This window comes from Colletotrichum costaricense (assembly GCF_030867565.1).
Source record: "Colletotrichum costaricense strain IMI 309622 chromosome Unknown Scaffold_4.1, whole genome shotgun sequence".
Lineage (NCBI taxonomy): Eukaryota > Fungi > Ascomycota > Sordariomycetes > Glomerellales > Glomerellaceae > Colletotrichum > Colletotrichum costaricense.
In genome coordinates this window covers 1,762,389-1,779,583 of record NW_026848233.1, presented here as the reverse complement: position 1 = coordinate 1,779,583, position 17,195 = coordinate 1,762,389, and the positions used below count along the sequence as shown (strand labels likewise).

The 17,195-nt window shown below is 55.3% G+C and overlaps 8 protein-coding genes across 8 annotated transcripts; 3 read left to right on the top strand and 5 right to left on the bottom strand.

The window, feature by feature from the left end:
• Positions 1-248: 248 nt before the first annotated feature.
• Positions 249-2,556, bottom strand: CCOS01_04633 (uncharacterized protein; the record flags this gene model as incomplete). Its single annotated transcript, XM_060452814.1, has 3 exons — positions 249-2,132; positions 2,182-2,445; positions 2,518-2,556. The coding sequence occupies 3 exons, from the start codon at positions 2,554-2,556 to the stop codon at positions 249-251; spliced, it is 2,187 nt and encodes a 728-aa protein (XP_060316772.1).
• A 796-nt stretch (positions 2,557-3,352) lies between these two features.
• Positions 3,353-5,442, bottom strand: CCOS01_04632 (6-phosphogluconate dehydrogenase; the record flags this gene model as incomplete). Its single annotated transcript, XM_060452813.1, has 6 exons — positions 3,353-3,474; positions 3,534-4,287; positions 4,347-4,873; positions 4,931-4,950; positions 5,005-5,046; positions 5,429-5,442. 6 exons carry the CDS (start codon positions 5,440-5,442, stop codon positions 3,353-3,355), a joined length of 1,479 nt encoding a protein of 492 aa, XP_060316771.1.
• Positions 5,443-6,474: 1,032 nt separating this feature from the next.
• Positions 6,475-7,384, bottom strand: CCOS01_04631 (uncharacterized protein; the record flags this gene model as incomplete). Its single annotated transcript, XM_060452812.1, has 2 exons — positions 6,475-6,687; positions 6,824-7,384. The coding sequence occupies 2 exons, from the start codon at positions 7,382-7,384 to the stop codon at positions 6,475-6,477; spliced, it is 774 nt and encodes a 257-aa protein (XP_060316770.1).
• A 1,234-nt stretch (positions 7,385-8,618) lies between these two features.
• Positions 8,619-9,803, top strand: CCOS01_04630 (RNP domain-containing protein; the record flags this gene model as incomplete). The annotated part of the gene is made up of 1 exon (XM_060452811.1): positions 8,619-9,803. One exon carries the CDS (start codon positions 8,619-8,621, stop codon positions 9,801-9,803), a length of 1,185 nt encoding a protein of 394 aa, XP_060316769.1.
• A 451-nt stretch (positions 9,804-10,254) lies between these two features.
• On the bottom strand, positions 10,255-13,217 carry CCOS01_04629 (glycosyl hydrolase family 15; the record flags this gene model as incomplete). Its single annotated transcript, XM_060452810.1, has 9 exons — positions 10,255-10,523; positions 10,593-10,805; positions 10,973-11,155; positions 11,212-11,235; positions 11,311-11,678; positions 11,778-12,318; positions 12,379-12,557; positions 12,654-12,755; positions 13,081-13,217. 9 exons carry the CDS (start codon positions 13,215-13,217, stop codon positions 10,255-10,257), a joined length of 2,016 nt encoding a protein of 671 aa, XP_060316768.1.
• A 2,599-nt stretch (positions 13,218-15,816) lies between these two features.
• Positions 15,817-16,062, top strand: CCOS01_04628 (uncharacterized protein; the record flags this gene model as incomplete). The annotated part of the gene is made up of 2 exons (XM_060452809.1): positions 15,817-15,874; positions 15,929-16,062. The coding sequence occupies 2 exons, from the start codon at positions 15,817-15,819 to the stop codon at positions 16,060-16,062; spliced, it is 192 nt and encodes a 63-aa protein (XP_060316767.1).
• A 95-nt stretch (positions 16,063-16,157) lies between these two features.
• On the bottom strand, positions 16,158-16,496 carry CCOS01_04627 (uncharacterized protein; the record flags this gene model as incomplete). The annotated part of the gene is made up of 1 exon (XM_060452808.1): positions 16,158-16,496. The coding sequence occupies one exon, from the start codon at positions 16,494-16,496 to the stop codon at positions 16,158-16,160; it is 339 nt and encodes a 112-aa protein (XP_060316766.1).
• Positions 16,497-16,662: 166 nt separating this feature from the next.
• CCOS01_04626 (uncharacterized protein) lies at positions 16,663-16,973 on the top strand (the record flags this gene model as incomplete). Its single annotated transcript, XM_060452807.1, has 2 exons — positions 16,663-16,703; positions 16,811-16,973. 2 exons carry the CDS (start codon positions 16,663-16,665, stop codon positions 16,971-16,973), a joined length of 204 nt encoding a protein of 67 aa, XP_060316765.1.
• Between the last annotated feature and the right edge of the window lie 222 nt (positions 16,974-17,195).

The following is a 17,195-nucleotide window of genomic DNA, read 5'->3' as shown; positions in this document are numbered from 1 at the left end:
GCAAGTACGGATAGAGCATGAAGCCTGGACTAGACTGAATTCATTCCATTCTTTAACCATCCGTGTGGATTGTAATACCATACATGCCTTAGGCCCTGTCGTCTCCAATTCAAAAACAAAACTGAAAAGTGGTCCCAACCAGCCTGATTGAGCCACCTTGCCGCATTAAACATACACTGCCCTCATTTCGAGTCACCAGTCTCTCACTAATACTTGGTATCCCAATCGAAATGCGGGTCGATAGGCCCCTAAGCCCCGCCCTCAGACTGGTTCCCAGGTGTGTTGGTGTTCGACACACCGTGGAAGGCATCGCCAAACGCAGAGTCCTCCATCTCCATGTTCATATCCAGACCATCGCCCATAGACCCGCCGTAGCCAGCCATGGCATCACCGGCCGAGTCCAGGTCACCCAGTGAGCTGAAGCCGCCGGGCGTCTGAGTATCTGCTGGCGTTCCGGCAGCAGACGGGGGCTTGGCGGCAGGCTTGGCAGTGTCGCCCTCAGTTGCAGTGGCGGTGGTGGCGGCGGCTCCGGCGGAGGGGTCGGGCGTTGCGCCTCCCTTAGGCACGACGACCCATTCACCGCTGCCGGTTCCTTGATCAGGCGCGGTGGCAGAGGCATCTTTGGAGGACTCTGTGTTGCCCATTGTGACATCCTCACCCGTGGCAGCAGGAGCGCCAGTGGAAGTCTGCGCCTCGGTCTCCTCCTGAATAGTAGGAGGGACCGGTGCGGGCGACTGCACATTTGCGTTGGCTGGCGTACCTGCGTTTGAGTTCAACGCGGACATGTGTGTTTGCGGTGTAGGGAAGTTGTTGAGAGGAGTCGAGTTGGCAGAGAACCCAGTGTGCATCTCGTCGAGTAGTCCTGCTGCCGTGCCTCCCATATCAATATCCGAATCGCCTACCATCACGCCACTGTGGTTAGAACCAGCCTGAGACGGCCGCCGTGATCCCGAGGCATTCGCATCTACACCAGCTGCCGGGGCGGGAGGTGAGCTCGCCGGCGGCGGGACTGGTGAAGGCTCCTTAACAGGTTCAGGGGCGGGTTCCTGGAAACCGCCATCTTGTATGCGGTGCACATTGTGGAGGACCTCAATGTGCCGGCCCAGGTTGGCCTCGACCTGAGCCACAATCTCGTCCACCTTCTTGTTGTGCTTCTGTGACCACGGGCCGGAGTTATCATCCGCATCGGCAGAGTAACCCTCCAGACGCCACGGCTCCGGTCCACGCTCCTGAACGGACTTTTTCACATCCTTCTCCGCATCAACGAATACCGAGCTCGCCTTGAGGCTTGCCAGGTTCTTTGCATGCTCCGCCTTCATCTTCTCCATCTCAGCCTTGGTGGCATCGAGGTGCTCCTGGACCCGTTTTCTGAACTCATCAGCCAGGCCAGGCTCTAGCCGTCCAATGTAAGGCTTCTGGGGCGGCTCAGTGAGTGCGTTTGCGCTCTGCGCTGAGAAGATGCCATCAGTCAAAGGTGCCAGCTCTCCCTTGAGGCCTAGTCCGAGATCAGGGGGCGCAATCTGACTGAGGCCGTAGGGCGAAGACACAATCTCCTCCATCCACTCATGGTTTTGTTGGTACCGTGCGAAGGAAATGTCTCTAGGGGTGAGATGGTCAAAGAGATCCTTCTCGAGTTCTTCGTCGTCATGGAGAGCCTCGGCGTGAGCCAAGGCTTGTTGTTGCTGCTGGGCTTGCGCCTGAGCCTGTGCTTGTTGGCGGCCACGACGTCCCTGGGGACCCGCCGGGGGATAGGCCATCTGCTGCGGTACGCGCCGCGACTGCGCCGGCGGGTTGTACATCTGAGGCCGTCCGCCATTACGCGGGAACTGGATCGAGGGCCAGCTTGCGCGATCCGAAAGCATGAAGTCCTTTCGTGCAATCTGACCACACTTCTGAAGGTGATTGCGAGTCCCCATGATGTGCTGAGTCTCTTGTGACACGGGGATCAGGTTGACAGGGACGCGGTCGGAGGGGTCGGAAGGGCCGTAGTGAACGATCCAGAGACTGATGTCTGGCTGGGGCGCGTTCATTACTCCGGTCTGCGAGGGTACGAGGCGGAATCTGCGACGAGCGTGCATGGCGACCTGTTCGCCAGGAATGAATGCCGACTTGACGAAGTGGATTTCGAGAGACTGATGATAAAGTCAGGTTGTTCCTTCAATAACGCGACAGGATGCCTACCAATCCATTTCCAACGTCCTGTCTATGGTACTGCTCGGGTCCACAGATCATGCCGTCGCTAGCGAAGTTGGTTCCGAGCCTCTTGAGAGGTTGCCATGTAAGATAGACCTGGCCGTCGCGGGGTCGATCGAGGTAGGTCCAGAAGAAGGGAGCTTTGTCTTTCGCGACTTGGGGCGCCGCCATTAACCACTTCGTTACTTGGTTCAGGTCGACGCGTGCCTGGTCGGCATAGTGGTTGGCGGAGATGAGATGAGCATGGCTCAGCTAGAAGATGGTTAGCGATGAGTTGATACTTTTTTTTCGATACCAAATATAATGCTGGCAGCGGTGACCTACCAGCTCCTGATCGATACCGTCACTTGGGTCTTGCGCCATGGTGGATCGCGACGTGGGATTTACGATGCGATGGGGTTGGGGCGGATGCTGATGCACAGCTTTTGTCGCGCAGAACAAGCGATTGTCTCCTCAGGCCGTAATTATCTGTGAGGAGGGCAATCGACAAAGACGTGGGAAGGATTGAGATGGCGCGACAATTGGGGAAGCTACTGTTGGTTGATGGATTGATTGACTTGCAGCTTGGTTCGCGGTCCCCAAATTTGTCGCGACGAGGCTGCGGCACCACGAGTGACCCTTGTAGACAGTTGGCCAATCATAGAGGTACCGGTTAGGGTCCGTGCATGTGGGTACAATTCCTCGGGTACCGTGAATCCAGCCTCCGAACACACTGTGCCAGCAGCTCCGTGTTCGCTGTTAGTCCCGACCTTGAGCCGGTTCTTCGCCGGTAAAGGAGGGGTCAAGTTTTCGTCAGATTCCTTTCGCATCGCAAGATCTTTCTAGAAGAAAAGTTATGTGGAAGGATGTGGAGTATAGTCAAGGTACAACACGTTGCCACACATGCTTACTTATGAGACTTGCATCATGACACACTGTGTGAATGTGTGTGTTTTAACTTTTTTCTAGATAGTCGTCCGCCTATGGTCATAGCTAAGACAAGCTTCTGCTCAACAGCTTCACCTCATGAAATTCGGCATGGCGCATGTTGGAAGGGTTCGGAATGAGAAAGTGGTGGAACTTTTTGTTTCAATTACGTGTAATCATTTCATTTCATTCTCCTGGCATCCTTATACCAGTTCTTATAGTGAGCCCTCTATTTAACCTATCCAGAAAACCATTAAGCGTTGTATGTAGAAGCAGAGACGTTACCTCCGCGGCCGGTCCAGTTGACGTGGTGGTACTGGCCAGCGGGGTACTTGTCGTTAGCTGACTCGGGCTTGACGAGGAAGGTGTGGGCACCTGCAGAAACAGTATGATTAGCAAAATGTCAAAGGACTTCGTGGTATCAAGAAGCTTACCGAAGTAGTCGCGCTGAGCCTGGAGGAGGTTGGCGGGAAGATCCTTAGTGCGGTAACCGTCGAACCAAGACAGAGCGGTGGAGAAGGCCGGGGTCGGGATACCGAGGAGGGCGGCCTTGGCGACGACGTCTCTCCAGCCGGGCTGAGCAGTGTGGATGGCCTTGTTGAAGAAGTCGTCGAAGAGAAGGTTCTCGAGGTCGGGGTTGCTGCGGAAAGCGTTGGTGATGTCCTTGAGGAAGACGGAGCGGATAATGCAGCCACCACGCCACATGAGGGCGATGGAGGGCTTGTTAAGCTTCCAGCCGTACTCCTTGGCGGCCTCGTTCATCAATTGGAAACCCTGAGCGTAGGAGACGATCTTGGAGGCGTACAGAGCCTGCTCGAGGTCGTCGATGAACTGCTCCTTGTTGCCCTCGAACTTGTTGGTGCGGCCAACGTACTGGAGCTTGCTGGAAGCCTTAACACGCTCCTCCTTGATGGAGGACAGGCAGCGGGCAAGGACAGCCTCGGCGATGAGGGTGACGGGCATACCGAGGTCAAGGGCGTTGATAGCGGTCCACTTGCCGGTGCCCTTCTGACCAGCCTGGTCGAGGATCTTCTCGACGAGGGGAGTTCCATCGTCATCGTTGTAGTAGAGAATGTCACGGGTGATCTCGATCAGGAAAGAGTCCAAGACGCCCTTGTTCCACTTGGCGAAGACATCGCCAATCTCCTTGCAGGAGAGGCCGAGACCGCGCTTCAGGATATCGTAGGCCTGGATGTGGTGTTAGCTACCAGCATATAGCTACGAGGAGCTCGGGTGGGGTTGCATACCTCGCAGATAAGCTGCATGTCACCGTACTCAATACCGTTGTGGACCATCTTGACGTAGTGACCGGCACCCTCATCACCGACCCAGTCACAGCAGGGCTCGTTGTCGCTCTTAGCGGAGATGCTCTGGAAAAGGTCCTTGATGTGGGGCCAGGCCTCCTCGTTACCACCGGGCATCATGGAGGGACCGTAGCGGGCACCCTCCTCACCACCAGAGACACCGGAGCCGACGAAGCGGATGCCCTTGGAAGCGCAGTACTTGGTGCGGCGGTTGGAGTCGGGGAAGTGAGAGTTACCACCGTCAATGATGATGTCACCCTTCTCAAGGAGGGGGATGAGGGTGTCAATGTAGTCATCGACGGCCTTACCGGCCTGGACGAGAAGCATGACTCGCTTGGGGCTCTTAAGTTTTGAAACGAACTCCTCCAGAGAGTGAGCGCCCACGATGGACTTGCCCTTGGCCTCGTTGGCCAAGAATCGGTCGACCTTGGAGACGGTACGGTTGAAGGCGGCAACGGTGAAACCGTGGTCTAGAAAAGGATATTAGCCACCTGAATATGGGTATGGGATGTGATTGTCGGAATTACCGGCGGCGTTGAGAATAATGCTATGAGAGAGTTAGTGATTCAATTCTTACACATGGAAATCTGGTAGAACTTACTTTTGACCCATAACGGCCAGGCCGATGAGGCCCATATCAGCGCTGTGACGATGGTCAGCTTGAGTATTCACTAGCCGGACGTTGCTTATTCAGGTGTGAGGAGAAGGAGAGCGGAGCGGGACCTCGGAGCAGGCACAACGCCTGCCACAAGGTTGGCAAGACGAGCGCTGCATTACGAGCATGAGTATGTTATTGCGTCGAGAAAGGAGAGGGCGATGACTTGAGGCCAATGTTACATGTGCATTGGCACCTCCCGAGGCCGCACCGGCACCGAAGCCATCACGACGGACGTCGACATGCGGGAAATTCGCAGCCGTGGTCATTGTCGTGAGGCATCGGAGGTCGGGAGCGGGGTGGTGGGGTAATTTTTCTTTTGGCTTGAGAGCGAAGAGGGGTTTAGAAGGCAGAGCGAGGTATTACTTACACAGGTCCAGACATGATGAATGATGTGTCGGTGGTTTAGGTGGGGGGTGTTGTTTGATGGAGGAGAGGTTCAAACGCGCGAATCTTTGATGATATGCGGGAGCGTCGAGTTATTTATCTCTAGGGAATGTGTCAAGAAGGAGACGAGAAGCTGGAGCTTTCGTCAACCCGGACGAAGTTTGTAGGGGGAGGGTCGACGGAGGGGTAGGAGGGGAGGGGGGGTGGTTTGTCTTAGTGCAGGGGCCACCCATGACAAGCGCAGATGTGCACACTCCCACTCCCCCAAGTTCCCAATGGAAGTCGACAAGTACCTCCCGGTGCTTTCTCAGCTTGGCCTTCTACCTCCTGCGGTACGGATACAACTTTTTCTCTCTCTTCCATCGCTTCCCATTCTTTCTTTGGGGGTGGGATATCTCTCAAAGACTGGGCAGAAAAGCGGGACTAGACGGCTTGTTCGACCATCGACAGGGCTGCTTTGCTGCTTTGACTTGGCTGGCCAGTGGTCGCCCCTCCTGGACTCTCCTGGACTAACTCGAGATGATTGGCTTTTTCCTGTTGGCGGGACGAGCTTACTCATGGACAAAGAGGTACATGCGCAGAATGTAGGTACCTTACTCTGCCTTGCGCTGCTTGTATTTTCCATGCTTTGGCAATCCAATCCCACTTTCACTTCCAGCACTTCCGTACGGATTACGGAGTATGTACACGCATACAGAAAAGAAGAGGGACACATACATCACCGCTCAGGACGTGGAGCTCCATTGAGAGGACCAGACCCTCCTCCAGCCAGCTCCAATTGGACGGCCTGTCAAGGAGGGGCACTTATGACGATGCTCTCTTCTGTCACCTCGCCTTTCCCGCGTTTCTCTGCCATCCGCCATTCTTGTTGTTGAGCAAATAAGCCAGAAGCCTTTTTCACTCGTTTGGCTGTGTCTGGCAAAGCAGATTGACACCAAACACCACCTACGCCAACCGGGTATACTTATGCTCTCAGAGAGCATGAAATGTACCCGACCTTCTCTCCACTGCGACTCCGATGTACCACGGTTACCGCATTGTGCAAGAGAACCGGCCCGCACGGCGGAGGGCGGCCCAGCAACGACCATCATGCCTGCTCCACGCCGGTGGTGTTTTAGTCAAGCAGCGCGCCAGCCTGACGAAGCCCGTCGTGCAAAAAGGCGCTTCTGGATCCGTCCTGTTGTGGTCCGATTCGGCGATAGGCACCCGTTCCCATTGGCCGCCGTGAGCATGTCTCACACTCTGCGTGTTCCAGGGGAGGGATTTGCGACTCCGGTATTCAAACTCGATGCGTCAGACCCTGACGTTTCGCAACCCACGGCCGCGGAGGAACACTCTGCGCTCGGTCTAACAGGCCGCGGGGGCTCTGCCTAATCACCAATGCTAATCTTGCGCGACGCACTGCGGCGTTGCGGCCTGTCTGCTGGCGGCATATAATATTATTGCCCTCCCAACGGAGCTCCGGTACTCGCTCGCTCGCTTCGTATGCTCCTGGACCGTCTTGGGTGGTAGGGGGTGAGGAACCACAGGGAATGTGATTTGTCTGGTCCATCGTTGTCTTGCCTATGGCCATGCCCCAAACGTCCCTCGACTTTGAGTTGAGAGCCGCCCTGCACGTGCAGCATCTGTCTCTCGCTCCGGACTGCATTGGAGGAAATTCCGTTTCTTCAGCATAGAAGAGACCCCCATGCTGCCGGGCCGTTCCAGCAAAGCTTCGAGAACGTCCAAACCCTGGAGGAGGCCTGCAGTGCAGAGAGATACTGGGACGTCGCGTTGTCGCGTTGTCGCTATTCATCCATGAGCGCGCGCTCGGCACTCCGCCTTCAGTCGGAGAGAACGCCGTGAAAGACGCAGCCTTACCACCACCACTACCAACCACCAAAACGATTGCGATTATAATTAGGCATTGGATGGGAAAAAGACAGCGGCCGATGCGCATGCGCCTCGCGTTTCCTATCCCTGGACAGCGGATAGCGGGCCTTGCTCGATATACGCGACAAATCACGATGCGCTTCCAATGGTGTGCAGAGGAAGTCGGCCCCAACCAAACCGAAGCTGGCCGTAATGAACCCCTCCAATTCCTCCAGTTGGACTGCTTGGCCGAAGCAGCCTCAATCTATTGGGTTCGTTGAGACCCACGCCCTCAGCAGAAGGGACAGAAAATATCGCACCTCCATCTCCCAAGGTACCTCAAGGTGTGGATGGAGGCAGCGTAGCCGCAGCGCAACCGCCGACGGTGAATCCGTCCCTCGCTGCTCACAAATCGAGAAATATGGCCCTCACAAAGGGAAAACGAGGGGCAACCTCAGTGGGGGTTACCGCCGCCTTCGGGCCTTGGATCGGTCGCACGACCCGGAGTCGTCGGTTGAGAACTCCGCTAATGCTCCGCTTAGAATCCACGCGCATTACTGATTGGCATGGCCCTGACCGAGGGAAAACGCAGCGTCGTGTCGGAGGGCGACGGAGGCCATGATGTCAGTCAGCAAACACCGATAGCTGCACTACTGATTATCCGTTATGTCCGTCTGAAGATGTCCGACGGATAAAATGCAGCTGATGCAGGAACAGCATGGTTAAATGGGATGGTGATAATCCCAGCCGAACGGAACGTGAGTCTGGCCAGCACGGCCGGTGCCAAATAATCAAATGGCTCAAGACGGAACTGGGATTCCTGTTTTCCGAGTTTAGACTTCTCTGGGCGTTTAATCGGCGGCATGGGCTGCATTGTGAACCTCGGGATTCGAGAAGCATTGATTTAGGTGCGCGGGATGCAATGAGCGGCAGTTGGTGTAGTCCACCCACCTGGAAGGTTGAAGAGCAGTGCCAAGCAATGGACACTTCCCTGTCCGAGCTTCTTTCACGAACAAGCCACAGACGGCACGTGACAGATCAAACTCAGCCACCAGCCACATTGGCCACACACCATCGCCGAGGCTGAGACGACATCGTCACAATTTCTCCGAATACATCACCAGCAAAACCCATCTCTGCATTTGCGACAGCCCCGACAACAGCACGCCCACCGTCGGCTATAGCAAACAGCAAAGGAGATTTGACTTCTTTGAGCAGGAACATCCCAGGCTCAGAGGTACGTTACCACAAAAAAGCTCAAGCAAAGCCACACGCGCCTTGCTTGCACAAAAAAACCGTATCATACCCGCAGTTCATTCATCATGGCCTACCCGCCCCCTCCAGGTATCTCAAGCGGCCCCTCTACCGGCAATCCACCTTCTCATCCCTCCCTGCCCGCGAGGCCCCCTCCGAGCAAGTCATCCGGAGGCTTCAAGCCCGCCTTCAAACCCGCCTACGGAGCTGCAGCCTCATCCGCGCCTACCTCCTACTCGAGTGCACCGACCTATGCCAGCGCGCCCGCCGCCCATTATGGCTCACCCTACGCATCGTACTCGCAACAACCGTCGCCGTCGCCCTCGGTAGGCGGCGCCGGCCGCTATGGAGCACCGGTGCCCTCTTACGATTCATACACACAACCCGGCGCCGGCTCTCGTTACGGCCAGGCCTCGAGCTACAATGCGCCGCCTTCGACCTACGGCGCAGCGCCGCAGATTCGCAACCCGTTCCCGATTCCCGGCACCGGCGCCCCTGCCGGCGGCGCATCCGCCGCTTCGGCGTCCGACTACGACCCGGACATGGCGATGCAGATAGCACAGTGGCAGAGCGCATACAGCTCGAACGGCACTAAGGACGCCAGCGGTAAAGACCCGGTCGTCCCCAGCGGTCGTGGGGGCTTCCCTGGAACAGGCAGCAACATCGCAACCCCTCCCATCATCGACCCCGCAGCCGCGGCCGCAGCGGCAGCAGCAGCGAACCAGCCCCCCGAGCGCAAGAAGACCGTCGTCCGCGAGGGTGGCGGCAAGAAGTGGACCGACGACACCCTCGCCGAGTGGGACCCGAGTCACCTGCGCCTGTTTGTCGGTAACCTCGCGGGCGAAGTCACAGACGAATCCCTCCTCAAGGCCTTTTCGCGATGGCAGTCGGTACAGAAGGCGCGCGTGATCCGCGACAAGCGCACCGCCAAGTCCAAGGGGTACGGTTTCGTCTCCTTCAGCGACGCCGACGACTTTTTCCAGGCTGCCAAGGAGATGAATGGCAAGTACATCCAGAGCCACCCCGTCACGGTGCGCAAGGCGAACACGGAGATCAAGATCACCAACGTCAAGGGCAAGGACCACCGCAACAACCGCAATAACAAGAACAAGAAGCACTCTGGCAACGGTGGTGGCGGAGGAAACAAGAATGCAGATGGTACCGGGTATGAACCCCACCTCGGCCCTGTGCATAGTCACGGTGTCATCAAGCCTGGACAGAAGACCAAGAACGGCCTCAAATTGCTTGGATGATTTTTTCTTGGTTTCAGAAATAGCTCATTCACCTAGACTGGCGTTCTGGAGTTGGAGGTCACCCATACCCATCATAATCAAAGAATTACATAAAATAGAAGTACTTTCTCGGTCAGACTTTGCAATGAATGTACCAACTGTGTGATGTGATGAACTGCATCTCCTGGCGGGGCCCTCTCCGATGTACCGTGTTATGCTACTGATTGCTACATCTCTTGACGTGGTGAAGAAGGTGGGAAGTCAGACAATACCATCAGAGAATTCCCAAGAAATCCCCCAAGGGTCCCTTATCTCGATCCATCCTCCTTTTACGCGGCTGATTGTGTAACAGGTGGTAGTACAACAGAGGTACTCAAGATGACATGACCTTCATCCAAGCTCAAATTCATCCCTCCCACACTCCATCCAACTCGGTAAGTCACTCAAAAAAAAAAAACCCCCAGACCGAATATCATCGCTGGAACCCGGTAACACGATCCAGATTAAAAGCCGCACTGATGAGGGCCAAGTGACTGAAAGCCTGGGGCGTGTTGCCGAGCTGCTCGCCGCTGCGGGCAATCTCTTCCGAGAACATGGAGAGGTGGTTGGAGAAGCTCAGCATGTTCTCAAAGAGGTTGACGGCGCGGACGAGGTATTTTGGCTCGTAGACGGAGGCGCGCGTCATCGCTTCGACGAGCCAAAAGGTGCACATGCTAAAGGCGCCTTCTCTTCCGCCGACGCCTGGGGAGTAAGCGATATAGGTTAGGTATCGCATCGCACGAGAGATGGGGGAATTTTTGGGGGGCGTACCATCGTCTGACAGCTCGGTATCGTAACGGGAGACGAGACCTGTGCTGGTGAGGCCGCCCTTTTCGGGGGGCATGAGGATGCGGTCCATTGTGTTTAGGAAGCGCGGGTCGTTGGGGGCGATGAAGAAGACGAGCGGGGCGATGAGGATGGAGGAGTCGAGCATGGTGTTGTTCTCGTAGCTCTGGACGAAGCACTTCATCTCCTTGTTGTAGCCTGTTATACCGCCGGTGCGGCGGTTGTCAGTTTGTCGTCTCTACTCTCAGTCGGCTCTTCCGCGTCATGTTTGGCATGTGTGCATGTGTATACGCCAAGGAATAATGGAGGGATAGAGAGTTGTGAAAGGTTGGGTAGATTAGCGCCAGAGGATAAGGGAAACGTACCCTTTTCCATTATCTCCTCCATCAGGTTATCGCGGGCTTCGAGCCATTTGCTACGATTGGGACAGGGGAAGTTGCGTTTGTCTGCAAGCCGGAGGCCGCGGTCGAAGGCGACCCAGAGCATGACTTTTGAGTAGGTGAAGTTTTGCTTCTTATTGCGTACCTCCCAGATGGACATGTCGGGTTCTGCTCAACATCAATACTCATGCCCTTTATCAATAGGAAAGAAGTTGACAACTTACGATCTGTCAAAGTAAGGACAAAGTCTATGCAGCAAGTCAGCTCCAGTGTTCAGCAGAGGAAAGAAAAACATCATCAACGTCCAAAGAGACAACACATACCCAGCATCTCCCTCACAGAACACCACTGATCCCAGCTGATGGGCTTCCCGTACTTGTTATACAGATAGATACCATCCATGAGCTCGCCGTAGATGTCAAACTGCTGATGGAACGCCGCGCCGTTGCCGATCCGCACGGGCTTGCTGCCGCGGTAGCCCTCGAGGTGGTCGAGCTCCATCTCGGGGATCTCGGTCTCGCCGCGGATGGTGAACATGATGGGCAGCTCGCCGCTGGGGCCGCGCGACTTGACGAAACGCTCGCTGATGAAGTCCATGTAGGCGTCTGCCTCGGCGGAGAAGCCGAGGCGGAGGAGGATGTAGATTGTGAAGCTCGAGTCGCGGACCCAGCAGAAGCGGTAGTCCCAGTTCCTGTCGTGAACCAGTGAGCTTTCTCTAGTGGAGCTGAAGGGGAAGAAGGGGAAGAAGAGGGAAGAAACAAGCACAATGGGATTATGTGAAATGCCTTACCGAACACCACCGATATCCTCGGGGATAGAAAACGTCGGCGCGGCCACGATGGCGCCGGTGGGCTCGTACGTCAGCATCTTGAGCAGCATCAGGCTCCGGTTGACGACCTCGCGCCACCGGCCCTTGTACTTGCTCTTGGAGATCCAGTTGTACCAAAACGACTGCGTGTCGTGCTGCTGCCCGTCGAGCACCGCCGTCGTGACGTTCTCCGTGACGTGGTCCGGCTTGTCGTTCCGCAGGACGAACGAGACGGCCTGGCCCTCTGTGATTTCCAGGTGCGCGACGACGCCCTCGCCCAGCATACCGTCGCGCTTCTCCTTTCTGAAAGTGATGGAGGGCGCCGGTGCCGCCGCCGCCGGTGCCGACGCGTCCGCCTCGGACTCGGGGACGACGTCGTCGATGGTGACGTCGAGCTGCATCTTGTAGTGCTCGCTGTGGAAGGTGACGGCTTTGCTTGGGCTGTTTGCCGTGTGAGTCGGCTCGATGATGGTGGTGACGTGGGACTCGCTGGCGTATTGGAAGGCCGGGAAAATCTCAATATCTGGGAATGTCAGCTTAGCATGAACTGAACCTTTGTGAGTATCGAACAGTGGCTACCCACCGAGCTGGAGACGGCCGCGGATACACTCGACTCGACGGACGAGCCATTGCTTCAGCTCCTCCTGGATCTTGGTCGTCTCACGGAATGCGCCTTGGCGGGTGCTCTTCGATATGACCGTGGCAGTCTTGGGTCGAGGGAAAAAGTCCACAACGTCGACGACGCCGTCATCGTGGATGTATCTAGTTTGCAAGATATTGGAGGATGGGAGATATTGTTGTCTTTTTGGAAACTGGTCAGGGGTATCACGACGGGGGAAAGTAGTTGGATTTGCTCACTTGGTTGTGCACAGCTTGGACGGAGGAGGACAGATGCTGAAGAAGCCTCCCTTTTCCTGGTCTAGTAACCGACAAAAAATACTGGGAGAATCGAAGTCCGGCCTGGGCAATGGCGCGTCAGATGTCAGGGTTCATGGGCGAGATGTAAGTGGTAGTATCTCATCGACTAGGGAATTTGAGCTCATGAGGGCCGGATGATAGATAGGCCTTTCAACCGCTTTGGTCTCAAGATATTTTGATCTCAAGATCTTGGTACATTGAGATGATCCTCTTGTAGCATCTTATGCCGTTATTCATCTCATCGGCTGCTATGGGAAGAGATGAAGAGAGCATTGGGAAGTTCATCACTCGGCCGAATGTAACGTCGGCCCGAGGGGAACGTGTAAGTAGCATAAAGACAAAATGAGGAAGAAAGGCAATCTCATACCAGCACATAAAGTCAACTGAACCGTTCGTCCCCACGAGCGCGCATGTATGCATGTTGCCAATCATACCATAGTCCTCGATCGGCAGGTACCCGGCGCGGCTGCCGGCGACATGCCTCGTCGAGCACTGTTGAGCCATGATGTCGTTTCCCGGATCGTCGGAGAAGCTAGTTGGAGATATCAAATATGGTCAAATATTATATGTGCTCATATGAGACCTCTTTCAGTGAGATGAATATGATAGATATGAGAAAACAACAGGGGATATCCAGCCTATAGTTACTGCCGAACAGCCATGAAACCAACTGAACGTAAGCAATGAAGTCAAGATTAAGGTCTAAGCAATGGGGGGGTTAAACCCCGGCGATTACACAGAGAGAACGGGTAGAGCGGAAGCCACGATCTGCGGCTACCCGACTGTGGCTGCGGGGAGAAACCAACAAAACACATGTCAGCGGACGCTTTTGTCATGGTGTCGTCTCTCGATGATTAACGCCGACTAACACCTAGCGCTCAGGTTCTCTTGACCTGCAGCCGACGTGCTGCAGCATAAACAGAAACGGATGCGCCGCTCGCTCCCGCTGCGTGATTGCCTACTACCAAATTCAAATGAGCACTAGCTATAGGAGCTCTCAGGTGAAAGGCTGTACTTCGGATGAAAAGCTGTATTGTTTATCCCAAGGCAGACAGCTTCTGAGAGAGGGGGGCGTGACTTGGACCCAAAGTGCGTGATGTCAAGCACCCGAAAGTCTGATGACGCTGTTCAATATCGCATCGAGCCGCTAGTGAGAATCCACTTTGGGAGCTCAGCTCAGTCAGCTCAGCTCATATGGATACCTAAATGAAGTTGAGCTGCCAGATCGGCAAAACCCCAGGCCCAGGCCCCAGGCACAACACGCGCGAAAGCTACCCTGTTGGAGCTTAGACAATGTGACGAAAATCAAATAGAACCCAATACTATGTACTATGTAGAAACTCTCATGGAAAAGGAATACGGATTATGGTGGAAATTTTCCGAAGCTATTCTGCCCAAGAACCCACCGCTCACCTGAACAGAGAGATCGATCGCAAGGACCTTGAACATTCGTATGCGGGGGACGATCTACAGAGTACGGTGTTGAATGACGGTGGCTGACATCATGGGGAAAAGGGTCTGGACCTATTTCTCTCCCTTGGAACGTATAGCTCGTTCACTCAGGATCTCCCATCCAGCATCCTACACGAAAGGGTGAGACACTCACGCGTTGGGGAACGGGAAAAGGGAAAGAAAAAGGAAATTCAACGGCGACGGGCAGCGGCTGGTAGGTACGCGTAGGTAATCAGGAAGGCTGAACGAGGCGGGTTAGGTGTCTCACTTAACCGCCTTGGGTTTTTGTAGGTATTTCTTTTCAATCCTTTTGGCGCCGGGTTTGATTTCTCGCGCACAAAACAGCACGTCGGGGCTGGTTGGCTGGGTAAGACAAGACATTTCAACGGCCTCGAAAGCTCAGGGGCCAAGGAAGCTTCACGGTTTGTGGGACCTGTGGTAGCTTGTGACGCCGTCTTATTCCTTTTTTCTCCGCGTCTGCGGGGAGAGAGGAAGGATAGAAAAAAATGAGACTTGTGTGGGAGGTTGGCGCGGTGGTTTACCGACATTGTTGTATCTGTCAGTCGATAGTTCCGATTCTAGAGTACCCATCGGACTCGGATTCTCTCATGCCCGCCGTCTGTGAGGTTCGATGCCTCTTTTGGGATGGATTCAACCGTGCGGATATTAGGTCCATGCGTCAAGAGGATAGGGCGACGGGAGAGCTGGGGAAAATAACAGCCTCCCTGCGAACGGATGCGGACCGAGGCAACAAGCATGTTTTTTGCTGTATCCATTGTGTCTGCAAGGCAAAGGTCTCAGAAAGAAACGGGACTCGGAAACGAAAACAATGCGACTGTTGTTCAGGATGGAGGTTGATCACTTAATCAGCAACCTCGAGACCGAGAGGGATGGGGTGGCTAACAACATGATTCAAACAAATCGGATGCTGGGCGGGCTTTTTCTTTTCTTTTGCTCCGCAGAGGGTTGCTGTGCAGCCCGAGGATCCGGGTCCGGAACATGGTGAAAGCTGGCTGGGTGGGAGAGGGAGTTGCGACTTCAATTGGGTTGAGAAAATCACGGGCTGGTGTGTGAGACTGAGATCATTGTGAGACACTCTCTCTCTCTGTCTCTCTCAAAGGTGGGTTGGATCGCTGTGGGCAGTTGGTCACCCGAGCACCTTCGTCGCAAAGTTGGAATAGTCCCGACTGCTAGACTCCTGTAGCTAGGTAGGTAGGTAGTTAGACTGTAAGAGCTCTACCGACGACCGTGATACCTAAGCACATGGCTAGCAACATAACCGAGAGACTTGTGCTACTGCCCACGATGAATGACCTCCCTGCAGCTTGACTACGGAAGCGCGGTGAGGGGCGGAGGAGAGGAGAGGAGAGGAGAGGAGGGACTGAGGGGAGAGGGGGTTGCGGTAAGGTTGCGTCGGACAGGGCCCCCAACAAGTGGATGAGAGATCCTGTGACTCTGGATGTGAGAGACGGCTGGGCCAAGCTTAAATGGGAGGTTGCATTTTCGGAGGTGTTGGGTTTGTGTGTGTCGGATAGCATTTTAGTAGGACGAACGGGTCCATTTACCGCCCGTGAAACTTGAAGCATCACATCTTCGGACGACCCTCAGTTACTGGCGATCTGGGCCACTTTCGCGTTATGCTATTGCTTCCATGCTTAACACTACTCGGTCTGTGACCTCACCTACTACCAGTAGTTACGGACCACTGTGTAGGTGAGGTTGATGGGGGGATCAGTACGGATAAAGGGGCTAACACATTGCAGCTAACTTCGCGTACCTCGAGGTAATCTCAGATACTTTAGTAGAAGGACACACTAGTGACGGGCCGCTGGAAAGCATAAAAAGACAAAGGAACGTTGTCCAGCTGAAGACGGGGACCACGAACGAAGAAGCATGATGACTCAAAAAACACGCGTATTGTTACTACCTCATTCGTCCCGGGTGGTGACCGTGGTGAAGTCGTGAGAGAGAAATCTCTCATAGTAGCGGGTGCTATTGCAGGCAGACCCAATTCTTCCTTCCGTAGAGTTCTTCCAGGCCCATTGATCCTCGTCCAGCCCGCGGTGGGATGCACGGTTTGTTGACAGTTGTTCTCGCCAGGCCGCTCTGCATGTGGATTCCCACCCAGAAGTCGCCTCCTTCTCCTCGCGTGCCTTGGTGAGCGTCCTTCTGAGCTGGCATGTCACAGGGAGCATAAGGAAAGGTCATCCCTGATGACGACCCTGACCGCCCATGGGAGAAAGCCTGGAAGCGAAGTGCAGTTGTGCCAGTGCTGCAGCAGAAGCCCACGAGACGTCTCCACCGTGAGGCGTGCCAAGGCCATCTCCACATTTCATCTTGGGAGCAGGAAGCAGAGACATTTTGCAGAGATTGAAGCACCTGTCCTCAGGAGAAGTTCAGACTGTACATACGAATACTACTGTGTAATGCGTAGAGAAGTTGAGTGGAAGGCGGGTGCGGTAGCGGTAATTGGCGGTAAGCATAAGCCACCGAGATCATGGGCAGGGGGCTGCAGGGCCAGACGGGCAGTGGGCAGCGGTACGTACCTGCAGCAACTTCCAGAGGTACCCCCTGCCACACCTGCTAGGTGGGTTGGGCCTGTCCCCACCTCACCGCAGTCTCCCCGGTCCCCTTTTTCCCCTCCCAGCCCGCCTGCCCGTCCCTCTCCTTCTCCCTAGCAGTGGACCATTTTCAGAGACTCAGCGTGTCCGGTACGTACCCACCTCGTCCGCGTGTGGGCGCCCGCGCGACACCTGTGACTGGAGAAATGATCCGCACCGCACCGCCGTGGCCGTGAACCAGGATTAGGACCTTTCTCACGCGCAGTCTGTCCTCTCGACAGCCTAACTCCAAATGTGCTTCCAAATGCACCAAACATTGCACCAAAGCACCACAAGCCCAGACCCCGACAGCAAATCAACTGCGCCCAGTTCCCTCGTCCCGACCCCATCGACCTAGGCCGATCTACCTTGCCTTTTACTGCGAAGGTATTGCGGCGCCCAGAGAAGACGACGGCCGGTAAACTGGATC